The sequence below is a fragment of the Stegostoma tigrinum genome, chromosome 18 (genome assembly GCF_030684315.1).
Source record: "Stegostoma tigrinum isolate sSteTig4 chromosome 18, sSteTig4.hap1, whole genome shotgun sequence".
In the NCBI taxonomy this organism is placed as follows: domain Eukaryota; kingdom Metazoa; phylum Chordata; class Chondrichthyes; order Orectolobiformes; family Stegostomatidae; genus Stegostoma; species Stegostoma tigrinum.
In genome coordinates this window covers 25,025,969-25,041,525 of record NC_081371.1, presented here as the reverse complement: position 1 = coordinate 25,041,525, position 15,557 = coordinate 25,025,969, and the positions used below count along the sequence as shown (strand labels likewise).

Genomic DNA, 15,557 nt, shown 5'->3' with positions numbered 1-15,557 from the left:
GCTGTACTGTCATAAACGAAGTGTCTTTGACAGAAACTGATAGCGCATTCATTCTACTGGAATGCCATTTTGTTTAACCCCCAAGCTTTCTCCTTTAATTATTCCGAGCAGCCAACAGGAGTGGCTGCCTGTATGTAACATGTTGGAATCAGTTCCAGCACTTTGGTACTCATTAACGTTCTCATCAACATAAAGAAAACACTATAGTTGCAAAATGCGACAGTAAATGGCAGAAGATAATTGAAAGGAGTCATGAGTTAGATGACTAAAAGTTACTCTGATCTCAGTGATTAGCAATGTGTTTTAATTTCATGCTTTCAGAAAGGTTTCACTAGACAGTGGCAATACCAACTTCTTCCTGCAACTAATACGGTAAGTAATCACCAATCCGTAGTCAGTATTTGAAAAGAGGGTGAAAATAAAAACTAACATACTCTGTTTCAAAACAAAACTTTTATTTCCAAAAATCATGATTATACACAACTTAGCAATTTCATAGAAATCATTAACCCTTCATCCCAGCATCACTAAAGTCAACATCTACACTGTACAGGTACAGTTAGAAACGAATTCTACAGTAAGACAAAGGTCTACACCCTTGGAAAGAACCATGATCAAAAGTATCTTGAGATCACTTATGTTTCTTGTTGGTTTCCTTGCTTATTTAAGTACCCAAAATAAAAGCAAACCACATGGATGCTGGGAATCTGAAATAAAATCAGGAAGTTCTGGAAATTTTCACTATGTCTGGCAGTACTGCAGAGACAGAATCAGGGCTAAGTCAAATGTGTCTTTCCTTGAGAACACAACTGACGCAAAATATTAATTTGATTTCTTTTTCCACAGAGACTGCCAGATGTGCTAAGTGTTTTCAGAACTTACTGTTTTTGCTTAAGTACCCAAAGCGTGTTTGAAAAGTACCTAACTTTCCCATATCTATCTTCATAGAAAAATAAACTCTGATGAATTTTCTGATGAGCTTTCATTTAAGACTCGTAATTGAGGTACTTGGTTACAAACACAGGGCAGCAAAATACCTGTGTATTCTGCATACTCAAGTAAAAGTATAGGTGCACAGTTACTTTGTGTTTAAAGTGTAAAGCTGCACCTGTAGAGGAGAATTAAAGGAGATTTTTGTGTGCACACAGTCGGCATCAAAGTACAACTTAACCAACTGTCCTGTCAGAAATATTTTTAGTATTATAACTCAGAAATAAATCTGCTGAAAAGTGAAACATTACACCAATGTTGAATCATTTAATTCCATGGCCCTATGTTAAAAGAACAGTTGAATTCCCTTCATTGTAGTCTATGTAAGTTTACTCAAAGATGATCCTGCATCTAAAACAAAACTAAATCACAGCTATGTAAATTAGTTGTCATGCACAACCATGCCTAGAAATTCTGAGGCATAAATGTAGCCCTATTACTATTAGAAAAAAATATACTGTGTTCACTAAATATATACGTGTGTAAACTCTTCAAAGTGTTAAAAATGGAAATAGTAGCAATAATGTTATCCTGAAAATATACACAGATGGAGAAAAATCACATGCTTGACCTTGCCAACTGAGCTGGTAATATAGCTGATTAAACAGAATGAATTTGACTTTGTTTCTTTTAAGTATTTCCCATAGTATTTCAACATTAAAATATGACAATTAAATTCCCCTTCCCAAACTGAAATGGTTACAAATATGCATAACATTTTAATTAATTCCATTGAAAGACATAACTTCCAAGGTATTAGCAAGTTTTTAATCTATGACAATAAAAATCATCAACTTGGTAGACCCATGAATGTTTTTGGGTGAGTGAAAACCAAATCATGTATCTGTGTAACCCTGTGAATATCAGGATTATACTGTGGGTAAGATACTAGCACAGCACAACCCCAAAAATAGAACTATTGTCTTAGTTTTACATATTGTCTCTAATGAAAAATGTCAATCTATATTTTTGCTTTATTGTTCCATTGCATAACTCTTCATTTTAGCCCCAAACATATCAGAATCCTAGTAGTTCTTTGAATAAAAAAATAGAAACTATTTTGTTGAGTTTTTTTTCACCACTTACAAACTTATGTACAGAGAGAGGCTCTTTGCAATATTTTTCCTGGGTTGAAGATCACAAAACCTTTGTCTATTATTAGCCTGAGTTATCACAGCAGCAATTCCATTGTTTTCAGATACATTGTGCCTAAGACAGCACTGTACTCCACTTGTTTTTGGACAGGGGTAATTTGATCCTGACTGGATAAAGTGCATGCTAGCCAGACTTCCTGTGGTCACTGTAACTACGTCGTCTTTACTTGCTTCCTATTCCACATTCCACGCTTGGAGTGGTAGAAATGAAAGAAGTTTCTCATGTATAATCTTTCCACTTCCAACCCAGCCTGGAAAATCCTATGAATAATAAAGGATAAACATCACTTAAAGCTTTCAAAAATCACATAAGCTGATTTTTTTTTTATTTTACTGAGTGCAGTTGTTTTGCTAAAATTGTGTTTCCAAACATATATGATACTTATTAAACAAAAAACCAAAACAACAATAACAGCAAACCCACACCCGATTAATAATTAGAGAAGCAGCAGAAATTACTGAAGAGGTTCTTCCCAGATGAAGGAAGATGATAATAAAAGCTGGGCAGAACGTAAAACAACAAACATTTTTAAACTGATTAAATAAGTTTACATTCATGAAAATAAAATGCCAGCCAATCCCATTCTCTCTTCCCCTCTCTTTGATTTCAAGTAGATATTCGAGAAAGGGTTAGACGTTTGCAAGAGATTTCTTTTTGATGATACTAAAAGGTACAGCTTTTAGCTTCCACTGAATATTTATTGAGTAGGGTTCAGTAATACAGATTAAGCAGCTCCTAGGCTTCATCACTGATGTTTGGGGTCACCACTTTGAATTAGCATAATTTGATACTTGCATCCCTGCTTCTGAAGAGAAAACACAACTAGGTATTCTTTTCCTGATTACGACTCAATATCTATTACTGAAAATATGTTTGTGGACACTGTAGCAGAGGATCAATAAAATGACCTACTACAATTCCCACATTAAATGACCCAGTCTGACATTAGCTTGCTCAGTTTTCGTAGGCATAGGGACAGGTCATTGAGTCCTCAAACCTGTCCACCATCCAATGAGATCATGGCCAATTTGTGTTCCAAATCCCATCCTGGCTTTTGTTCCATACTCCTTAATATATTTGGTTAACAGAAACCTATTAATCTCAGATTTAAAATGAACAATTTTAATTGAATTGAAAATAAAACAAAACATGAAATATAAGTTAAATCTATGGCTTTTTGTTGCCATCCTTACATGCATTCCATACTAATTTTTACGTGACTTCAAACTTGTTACCTATCTAGGAGTTCCCAGTCTTCTCCTCCCCAACGGTCACGGAATTCTTTTGTATTCATCCCACCAATCCCATCGAGATCTGATTTGTAGATTCCAAGCAAGCCAAATCCATTAATTTCCCAATATCCTAGAGATTATAAAAGTGAATTAAATGCAATTTATTTCAACAGTGTTTGCCTTTTTCAGCAAATTTGCCACTTCTTGAGCAGTTACACACAGTGAGAAAGTTAGGAATTAACAAATTATATACTTTCAGACCAAACGTGGATTCAAGATTTGTTATATTGGGTCTTCTCAGTCATTTTGCACTGCAGTCTTCTCTCCTGTGTTATTAAAATTCCAGGGCTCTCCTTGAAACACAAGTTTCTTTCTGCATAAAATCAGTTATACAATTATAGAAACAAATGTTTCTGGTTTTATGTATTTATTCCACACTTGTTAATTATATGTCTCTTAGGATTGTTTCAAATGTTCCTGCACAATACAATATTTCACTACTTCCAGTTCAAGTAAAACCAAAATTCAAATAGCAATCTTTCTCTTTATTTAATTTTTCAGGGACAATTACAGATGTATGTTGTTTGTACAAAGCTCCAAGACTTTGGTGCTCTTCAACTCTTTTATGGAAGTTAACGAAGAATGTTCCATATCATCACTCTGCGAATTTTGTTGTTTTGAAGTTGATATCTGGTATTTACTGTGTGTGTTTATAGCAATTTTCTTCCTTGTAATTTATTTCCTTCCCACTAAAACAGCTTTCTTTTTATAGATTTACACAGAGAATGTTTATCTGACCTGAGTTGTGTTATTTTCTGAGCTTGCAGCATTTAATAAATATGTATCAACAAGGGATAGTCCAAAATGCCAGCCTTGCCCACAATGCATTCTTTTAAAAGTATTAAAAAATATCCCAGCTCTCTCACAACTCCTGAGAAAAGCATGACAACCAAATTTCAACAATTGAATGTAGAAGCGTAGAATTTCACAAATTACACAACACCAGGTTATAATTCAACAGATTTATCTGAAAACATAAGCTTTTGGAGCATAGCCCCTTCACCACTTATCCACCCCAGTCTAACACCGGCATCCCCATGTCACAAACTTTTATACAGAGGATTCCTCTAGTTTTTTTTACCCAATATCAATATGCATTTTTGTTCTTAGAATCAGCACACTTAAGAGATCAGTGATGACAGAACATCCCAGAATAACTAGCAAAGTCCTAGATTCACTTCAAAACTACTTTAGATAGTTATGGTAGTTGCTTACCATCAGGTTCCTGTGGGGAGGAGCCACAATTCAGCCTCATTACTATTGGAGCAAATGCCATCTTTCCCTCCACACAATGTTTTCTGATGCTGTCTATTATGCCTGGAGGGAAGCTAATGTGCAGATCACACAGGAAAACAATGCTGTGATCATCCTGAAATTAAGAATAAGGAAAATATCGAGAAACAGCGAAGGTTTCAACATGGAAATTTATTCTTTCATGGAATGTTGCTGGCAAGACAACATTTGCTATCCATCCCTCATTACACCTGAATTGTGAGGCCACTTTCAGAGTCAATTACATTGCTGTGAGTCTGAGTCACATTTACGACACACTAACTGAGACTGGTATATTTTCTTTCCTAAAAGATGTTAGTTAACGAAACTTTTCATTACAATAGATAATGATTTCAAGGTTACTGTTAAGAGACAAGCTTATAATTTCCAATGTATCAATTGCATTTAAATTTCCCCAGTTCCTGTGATTGGATTTGAGCCCATATGCGTACAGCATTAGAGTAAGCCTTTGCGTATTAAATCCACTGAGATTACCACAATATCATCAATTTCCAGAACCTTTTGAAAGCTTAGGCCAAAGTATCTTAATTCTGCCCCATCTGTTTAAATATGTGTCCCCAGCTACACCCATAACCCATCGTACCTTCATGTCAACTCACGCTCCTCACTTACCCACCTCCAATGGTGCCTCAATGTCAACTCATGAAGCCTGCATGTTTATTTATCCAGTTACAGTCTTTAATAAACTAAAGACCCATTTAATAATATTGATGAGTGAGAAGTGGTTTAAACAAAAAATCCGGTCACTATTTTCCTTACAAAACGATTGTTGCTTTAAACTTACAAATGTATCAAAGAATAAGATCTTTAAAGTATTAATAACAGAAGCTTTAAGTACTTAACAGCTCTTTGCAAAAGTGAAATATTGTGGATACTGTAAATTAGAAATAAAAAGAGAAAATACTGGAGAAAGTCAGAAAGTCTGGCAGCATCTGTAGAGAGATAAACAATGCTTATGTTTCAAGTCTGATATGACTCTTCCTAAAGAGTCTTTTACAGTTGTGTTACATCTCAGGACTGCCTTGTGGCATCCACAAAGCAGGATATATACAGTCAATGGTAGCTGAAGAATGCTGAAGTGTGCAACCTTCATATAGCTCAGCCATTTACTCTGGTGCTACACACTAGCAAGTGACAATGAAAGGTAACTTCAGAATAGAAAGTAGCATGACCTCCTTAATGCAACAGGGGATTGAAAGTGGGGAGATGTTGCTAATATGTCCAGCCCTAGGCTGGAAGGAGCCCAAAGAAAAATGTTCATTGGCAAAAGGCATCTTCACAGCAACTGGCAATACAGTCCTCAACTCGCACTGAGGTTTCAATTCTAGCTGCAGGCAGCAGATTCCAGACAGGATCTCTGTGCTGAAGTGTAGCCTGTCCAATGCAGATTCAGGTAGGAAACCAGCTTTATGACCACCCTGAGCCACTATGACGTCCTGTTGAGAGTTCTTCCTTCCCACCTGTTGCTGTTTGTCCTGCTTCAAGTGTCCTTTGTTCACTCTTTCAGTCATACTGGATTCCTAGGGGAATATTATTTCTGCAGCCATGTCTGGGAGAAACCAGATTGAAGAGAAATCTTGAATTCTGGACAAAATTTCTTAAACACCCTTCCTGCAGCTTTTAGCAATTTTAAAGGATTTCAAAAAGCACCAAACACATGTCCAATCCTAGAGACAGCCAGACAACCTGAAAGTAGTTGATGATCCCTTTAAATAGTTCTGCTGAGCAAATAAACATCTTATCTGCCACATGTTCAGTCATAAGTGATTCAGAAAGTGAGAGAGGGGGACTGAGAAAGTCAGTGTGAGAGAGGGAAGAGAGAGCGTAAGCACTGGCTAGGGTACTAGACACCAGTTGTTGGACTTGGGCCTGGCACCACTTGCTGATGTTTGGAATTCTTTATTGGACTGTCATGTGAATCCTTTTCACAATGTTCTATCTACCTCATTCCTAACTCATTTTCAGACACGGTAAGTAATGCTTATGCTTTCCTTTTAATCCTCTTTTGTACACAAACACTTTTTGCTACCCTGTAAGATTTGCACTTAGGTAGTTATACCATGATGCTATTAAAAGGCAGCCATTGTAAAAACTTTTCATTGTACTCCTGTACTTGTGTACTGGAGTACAAGTGACAATAAAGGATATTCTGTTCTATTTTAGACCAAATGGCTGCTCTGCATCAAATCACTATTCAACCCCACAACTGTGAATGTGTGCTTGATGATGCTATTTGAAGATCATTTATACTGTTAAAATTTTAAACTGATTGGCTTTTATCCAAACCTGGTCACAATGTAGTTATAGACCTTCCAAATGTTGGTGCTGTGGCACTCGTACCATTCCCTACTATTTGCATTATCCTGTAGAGGTTTGCATCCTTTGCTTCACAAAGACTCTAATGGAAAGTAAGTTTTACCATTTAACAAATTAAAATTAATTTGAAGCCTGCCTTTGAACATTAAATTGGCTGTAAGATTATCTGTTTTGTGTTTCTTGTCACATGCCTATTTCTGTCAGCCCTGGCTGCAGTCCATCTTTGCTGTGCTGTAATTTTCAGCTGTTTGTCATTTTGTCCTACTGTATTAACAGGACCAGGCCATGGTCTTATATGGTCTCATGTCTGTGTCAGCTCAGGACCTAGCACAAGGTAGTCACCTGTCTTTGTCAGCCTAGACCCAAGTTCTGTCTGACTTTGGCCCTGCTGTCTTCGTCAGACCAGGTCCAGTTGATCTTTTCCACATAATGGAACCTGACCACTAATACTGTTGTGGATCTTTCTCTTCCCCATCTTTATTGTTCATCTGTCTTTCTGGTCAGCTCCACATCCTAGTAATTGTCTGTTGTGAATTTTTCATTCCTATTATGGATCTTCCAAATCCCACAGTAACAGGGTTCTGGTGTGCTTTGTTTTACAGCGGGCTTTCTCTGGAACAATGGTATGACAAATATGAAGACTGTTATGACTATTGTTGATATCTGCATGCAACATCACAGGGCATCAAATGCAATGGATCACACTGACAAAATTACTTCATGGTGAACACATCTAACCTTACGAGAGCAAAATTCTTTAGCTCTGGAAAAAAACAGCACCTTCTTGATATTTTGAAACCAATGTTTTCTCATTGCTCTTTCATAGAATGTCACTTTAGGTAATCAATCTAATTCAGCAGCTAACAAAGCAAAAACTTATTAACTGCCAGCTGAATGAAGATAAATTCATACAGAGACTGCTTTATGATCCAGTCATCCTGAAAATAATTCGTGAAAACATATAGGTATATATTATCACAAGACAGCCCGGATAAATTCATAGCTTGCAGGAAATATATTGCTTATATCATATTTTATAGGAAATGCAAATAATCATTGAATTATTGCCACATTCCATGTCATCATTTGTTCAATGATTTAACGCAAAGTTGTAATGAGACAGACATGGAGAGGCTGCAGGTGAGAAAACATGAAGAACAGCATTTGAAAAGATAAAGTGAAAAATAATTTTGAAAGAAACAGGCTCTAAAGCATGTTTCTATTGTTGCCAACATTTTGACATTGGAGGAATATGGTCTAACGTCATTATTTGGAATATTTACTGAACATTTCATTGTTTACTTGAGCACTTTGCTCTATTTAGGGAATTCAGAATAGCAAGTAGCTTATTGCACTGGAATAAACATTCAGTTCAAGCATATACTTATCTGTTAATGGGAAGACTTAAATAATAACACTTTAAAAAATTGTAATAAGTTTGAACAGTTTATTCTTTCATACCTTTATAACATCAATTCCAGCCTGCAGACCAGCTGAGCGCTCAAAATTCCCCTCAAGTTTCACATATTGATACCTGTTCACAAAGCAAGAACTCAAGTCAAGAAGTGTGTACATTTTAGCTCGCTCTTAACTACATGCTTGTTCCATTAAGAAAAAAACTATCCTTATTGAATCATGTAGATAAGGAGAACTTGATTGCTGTTTTGAAATAAGAAAAGGAGTGCTGGACTATGCATTTTCTCAGCTTTTCATACATGACATCAAAATCAAGCACACCTTAACCCAAGCAATTGAGAAGCAAAGCTCTAACAATGTGTCTTAAACTCAATTTGTAAGAAGTCCCCTTTCGTGAACAAAAGTGTTTTTTTCCCCTACTTGTGATGCCAGCTATACTGGTGGGAATAACACCAATTTGTACCAAAATCATATAATAACATCATTAAGATTCAGTTTGTTTAGGGCCTTAAAGTAATGATACAGAAGGAAGAGGTGCACCATATCAGCATTAGCTGCAACAAACCTGAACCCCAAAGATGAAAAGACAATATTGCTTTCTGTCCACTATCTCACTGTGTTTTCCACTAGTGAAAATTTTCAGAGATTACAATGTATGGGTAACATGAAAATTTTAAATTATCATGTTAAAACTGACCAATGCTATCGCCCGGGGGAACAAATATAAATAGTAAGAAGCTATGCAAGGTCTGAGACATGAACAGTGACCTGTAAAAGTGGCACAATAACCTGTATAGAATTGTTACATAACAGTGTTAAATCAAATCAAAGTTCCTCCTTGAATTTTCAGAAGAGACTGTAGATTAAATCTCTGTTTCCATAACGCTAAATAAAAATATTTATTCATTCCTTACTGCCATTGTCACATAGAGAATATGCTACCTGTTATATCCATAATCTAACTCCAATGCAAAGAGCTTTGATTTTTTTGTTGGTTCTTGAGGGAAAAGACCAAAGGCAGAAAGTTACAGCTACCTGGTCAGCATGCTTTGTTTCAAAGCCTTTTCAACATCCATGTCTGTGCTACTGTAATCGGTAATGATGACATTGAAGTACTCATCTCCAGTAGCTCTGTATAATTCTTCCATATCAAAGATAAATTGCTGCACCCACCGGGCTTGATTTTTGACTGAAGGATGAATAGACAAATTATTCCATACTGTAAATTTACTGAGAAACATCATTCAGCTCAATAACTGCAAGCATACACTTTGAAAGCCACAATGTCCCTTCTCACTCATCGGCCATAATGCTCTCTTACGGATGTCTACAACTGTTAAACACTTGAACTCTTTGATGTCAAATATACATTATCACTCTTAAACAAAAATGTACTGAAACCAAATCTGAAACTGACTAACTGTGATGCCAACAAAAAAATAAATACTGCAGGTGGAATATTTGCAAACTTATTTATCAGTGTGTTTTGTTGCCTAGGCTTTTTTTACCTACTCGCTTCCCCTGTGCCAAGGGCTAATCTTTACCTCAGGCAAGAAAATTCCACACTTCAAGAGTTTTATTAATTATTGTCCAGTTGAGAGATTGAAAATAGTTCTGCAAAACTCCATGTCCACAAGTTTAAACCAAGAAAGATAAATTTATGTTTCGCAACTTGATGGGTTTCCAATTCTTGTTTTGTGCAATAATTCAAAACAATTCTTGTTTCGTCCAATCTTTTGCTGCAGAAGTGGAAGGCACTACCAATTACATTATGGTTATTCATGTAAAAGTAGCAATTTGTGGGGTGGGAGGGGAACAAGTAAAGGTATAGAACAACAAATGCCAGACTAGAGTTCCAATATTAGACTCAAATACATTTCATTTCAGAAACTGTCACATTGAGACAAATTAATGATCTGTGGCGTTGACTGGGGAGAAGGTCAAATTTGTACTCTATGACCAAGATAAATTCAACAAATAGCTGGTATGTGGCATGATGGGAGGATCAGTCAGTTTGGTTAATGGCTATTTAGTTAATAAATAGCTTCAACTGCACCAACATAACTGACATAACTTAAAAATGAAGTACATTTCTGCTGGGCCCCTGGAAAGAAAATTCTGAAGAGATTCGCTCAGTATATTGTGAAACATAACAGTGTGAGCATGGAAATCAGTAGTCATGTTAGTTTTGAAGTCAAATTATTTTTAATATCAAGTAGTTAGTAGGTATTTAAAACAAAGGGAGCCCCTTGTTAATACTTAGCTAAACTGTTGCTTCACAATATCTGTTGCTAAAACCTATTGTCCTCATTTTGATTTCTTAAAGCTATCAGATCTCTGTTAAAACTGACATCCCATTCCCGTTTGCAGACATTAACATGCATCTTTACCTGGAACTATAAAGTGTACCACAGCATTACGCTGCCATTTAAATCCAGTTGGTGCACACAGCATAATCTTTTCTTGTTTTTCTCTAAGTTGCCGACCTCTGTGTCTAAAAATAGCTCTCATCTTGCGGTCATCATCACCATCCATATAGTAACCATTTCTGTTGAGGCCATAAATGTACTCTGATAATCGCACAATCGTTTTTTTATTCACCAACAGTGTAAGTTCCAGGAGGTATCGGCTTCCATGTATGCGATCAAGGCGCTTTTCAATACTGACCAACTGATGAAGTGTATATATTCTGTCACAAAATAAATAAATAATTTTTAAAATCCATGCTTCATTAAACTTGCAATTACTTGAGTTATTCATCTGCTACCTTTATATTGTTACAAACTTCGCATTTCGGTTTAAGCATCCCTTAACTCCTACTTGGCCCATAAAAGCATGAATGAAAAGTTAAGGAGATTGCAGCTTTCTTCCAACTCATTGCCTTGCAATATTCCAGCAAGTCCAACCCTAAATATGTCAGTACTTTGTGCTGAGCAGTTTTCATGCTTTGCACTTCAACTTTAACTTTAGCCCAGGACAGTCAGCTCAAGGGTTCCAATTTCCACACCAATACTTCTCTGGCCTCACCAGGTTATGCTATCAGAAGAGTACTCAGAAGTATTAGTGGTCAAAAATAAGTCTATGAAAAATACAACAATAACAAATGATATTTTGCACACTTTTAGTCAATACAAATCCTTGCATTTATGCTGTAACTTCCATGACTGCCAAATCTCTCAAAACATATTACACCAAAGAAATATTTTTGAAACGTAGGCACTGGTATAATGTAAGGAACATGGCAGCCAACCTGAGCCCATCAAGCTCCCACAAGACAAGACATTCTGTTTTTGTAAGATTGATTGATGGATTAATACTGGGCTGCACAACAAGAATAAATCTCCTGTTCTTCTCCAAAACAGTGCCATGAGATATTTTACACGTTCCACAAACAGGCAGGCAGGGCCTTGGTTTAATATTGTATCCAAAAGACATATCTCTGACTGTACAATACATGCTGAGAACCTGGACTGTTAGGACTTGAGATCAAGTCCTTTGAACTTAGAATCTCAAGACTCAGAAACAACAGCCTTCTCCAATACACCATTGCTGACCCACTTAATAATATTGTGTTTAGTGCTTGTCAGGTTAATATCATAGGATTCACCCCAGTATAAGAGGGAGAAGCTAGAATTAGATGTCATGGTATTACAGTTGAGTAAAGGCCATGACAAAGACATGAGGGAGGAGTTGGCCAGTGTTGATTGGAAGGGGAGCCGAGCAAGGAAAACAGTGGAGTAGTAATGGCAGGAGTTTCTGGATTAATTGGGAGGCACAGCAGAAACTTACCTCAAGGAAGAAGGAACATGCTAAGAGGAGGACAGGGTAACCGTGTCTGACAACAGAACTCGCGGACAGCATAAAAGCAGGAGAAAACGCATGAAATGTGAAAATGAGTGGGAAGCCAGAGAAATGGGAAGCCTTTAAAAACCAGCCGAGGAATACTAAAAAAAAGGGAAGATGAAACAGGACAGTAAGCTAGCTAGTAATATAAAAGAAGAATGTTTTTAGCTATCTAAATGGTAAGTGACAGGCAAGAGTGAACATTGAACCACTGGAAGATGAAGCCAGAGAAATAGAAATGAGGAACAAAGAAATGTCAGAGGAACTGAATAGGTACTTTGCATCAGTTTTCACAGTAGAAGGTATCAGCACCACACCAGAGCAAGAGAGTCAGGGGTCAGAGGTGAGTGTAGTCACCATCACTAAAGAGAAGGTGCTGGAAAAGCTGGAAGTTCTGAAGGTGCAGTTTGCGCATTCTCCCCATGTCTATGTGGGTTTCCTCCGGATGCTCTGGTTTCCTCCCACAGTCCAAAGATGTGCAGGTTAGGCGGATTGGCCATGCTAAATTGCCCAGAGTGTCCAGGATGTGCAGGGAAGGGAGGTGGGATGCTTTTCACAGGGTTGCTGTGAATTCAATGGGCCGAATGGCCTGCTTCCACACTGTCAGGATCTATAATGACATGAAGAAACAGGTTACCTGGGCCAGCCAGTAGATTTCTAATATGCATTGAATTCTTTAAATGTTTCACAGAGGTGTAAAGAAAATGTGGAGGGTATATTTCGAGGAACATAAAGTCAAATGCACAGTGGGATGGTTGACAGGCAGAAAATAAAGTGCTTAAAAGAAAATTTCTCATACTGAAAAGATGTAGTGGCTAACATTTCATGAAGATCTAACTGGTCTCACTCAATGGGTTGAATTTGTTTATTTGGCCAAGTGCCAGTTACTTCTGTTCTTTTTTGGAGTTCTCACCATGAGGCCTAATGAGATCTCTCACTGTTGGACCTCATTAACCACCAACCACAATCCCATGGCATCCTACTTGTCTGATTCTGGCCCCATTTCACCACGCACCGTTCCAGGAAGATCTTGTCATTTAGCAGATTTCCGCTGAAAGACCAATGTCCCTGGCACCCATACAATCTTCAAAAAGCTCCTGTGCACCCAGATGAGCACTGGCATTCTGAAGCTTGGCCCAGTGCCATATATTCAGTCAAAGAATATTGGGGGCGGGGGAGATGGTGCCATGATTTACTAACAGCGACCTGGAGGCCTAGGTGGTAGAGTGGTTGGCACAAAGGGCTGTGCTCTTCCCAGAAGTCTGCCAGAGTTGGCCATGTCACCAGATCCTGGCAGTGTTCTCTAAGTTTACCACTTGGGCCTTAAGAGGAATAGCTAGCAGTGCAGCACCTTCTCTGCTCTGCCCCAGTAAATGTCACACTTCTCTCCTTGTGACCTCATACTCACTCTATCTCCGTTACCAGACACACTTTCTGCCAAAGCTCATGCTCTGCCACTCTCACTCTGCAACATCTTCCATCCTGTACTCCTACTCCCTTCACAACCACCCACATCACAAACCCCGCATAGCCTTGGTGCTGCTTACTCACTCACCTCATCTCCTTCGACCACTTGCACTAGCACAAATGGCTGTGCTAACCACCTACAGCTCACAGTCCCTCCCTTTATCTTGCTCCAAGAGAAGATAGGTCACAACAGGTTCTATGATTTAATAACAGGCCACCATGGGCACAGACCAGGATGGAGAGATGAGCAAAATCAGTCTCCTTAGCTACCATGAGGAAAGAATCCTCCCCCTCATTGGAGAAGACCAGGACTCTGGGAGGATGCTGGGACATCCGCATCCTGGCAACTGAGTAAGTCTCCCCCTGTGTTCCACTGTAACTCTCATATTAACACTGCAGTCAGTGCTATTGATTCACATCATGTTCAATTAATGACCACAATGCTTCCTCTCCCGTTTGTTTTGTAGGCAGTAGTGGGATGTCCATCCTCTCTGTGGAGAGACATCCTCCTCTACTAGAATACACCATCAAAACTTCTGAAGAAAGAGAGGGTACTGAAGTGTCAAAGGAAGCATCAGCAAAGCTGTCCCCTGCAACCCCCACCAGCTCAGACACTGACTCCTTGTTGGGAGCATCAGGCTTAGAAAGGTTGGGAGTACCATCTGGTCAGCACCACACTGTAACAGTTCCACCGCTGGCAGAGGAAGCAACAGCCCAGGCTGCTGGTGGTTGGAGATCAGGTACCGACTCAGCCCCAGGCTGGACAGGACTCTGCTGTTGGCAATTAGACAATGTCCACACACAAACACACACATGCACACACACACCCACGCTTACACACATGACCCTCAGAAGGCTCCTGTCTGCACAATCTATTTTTGAAATAGGGCGCTCCAGAGATGACTCAGCCCTCTTCCTGCACTCTGCCTTACACAGCCCCCAAACCCCATCCCGCCACCCCACTCTGACTCTTGGAACTTCAAACCAAGGAGGGTCCACTTGTCTCTGGTAGGAAACCCCTCGGCATGCCAGAGTTGTCCATGGACAAATGCCCCTGGGGTGGCCCAATGGAATCTCCAGTGGCAAAGGGTTCCAGTGCCAAGCTGGTTTCCTCCACCCCAGCTGCGGGTGATGACACAAAGATGTATTGGGCATGAAAGAAAGAAAAAATATTTTGAGGGTACTATTTGCACAGGAGACAAGGCACTATATATAAAGTAGTACATTTGTATAAATTTGATTTGCATGACATCTGGTTGTTTCAGGCACCAAGCTGCAACCAAACGCTGATTGGGTGGGGTAAGTGTCTCAAGCTGTGAGGGAGGAGGGTGAAAGGCCCACTGATGTGAAGCCCTATGGAGTGCAAGAACATTGCACATAAAGCTGTGCAATATACAAGACACCGACTCCAGAGCTCTATATAGCTAAGGCTGTTGGGAAAGGGGGCCGGGAAAAAAAGGGATATCTGACCAAGAGGGGCAATGGTGCTAACAGAACCCATAACCTGGTCTACACCTTATTTCTCTTGCTTCCATACGCTGAAGGCCACATCCTATCAAACTGATGGGCTTCACTCCTCACAGCCAGCAGTGAGCTGAATTCACCCGATACCTGCTTGGACTTCCATACTGAGAATTCACAACATCAAGCTTGTTCAGTATGTTTAGTTAAAAAAATGAAGCTGCATACTAATGAGCTGAGATATACCATGAAAAAGATGGCTAACGGCAATAATCCCCCTTAATATCCAATTCACTGCTCCCTAGGAAGAAACTGCCTTGAGCA

The 15,557-nt window shown here is 38.8% G+C and overlaps 1 protein-coding gene across 4 annotated transcripts in view; it reads right to left on the bottom strand.

The window, feature by feature from the left end:
* Nucleotides 1–438: 438 nt before the first annotated feature.
* b4galnt3b (beta-1,4-N-acetyl-galactosaminyl transferase 3b) overlaps nt 439–15,557 on the bottom strand; it is a 174,587-nt gene continuing 159,468 nt past the window's right edge. For all 4 annotated transcript variants that reach the window (XM_048549108.2, XM_048549110.2, XM_048549107.2 and 1 more), the window contains 6 exons: nt 10,853–11,151; nt 9,498–9,651; nt 8,508–8,580; nt 4,653–4,806; nt 3,381–3,507; nt 439–2,405 (listed from right to left, as the gene is read on the bottom strand). In XM_048549108.2, coding sequence (XP_048405065.1) covers nt 2,297–2,405; nt 3,381–3,507; nt 4,653–4,806; nt 8,508–8,580; nt 9,498–9,651; nt 10,853–11,151 — 916 coding nt within the window. In that variant the 3' untranslated portion in view covers nt 439–2,296. The remainder of the gene's footprint in view (nt 2,406–3,380; nt 3,508–4,652; nt 4,807–8,507; nt 8,581–9,497; nt 9,652–10,852; nt 11,152–15,557) is intronic.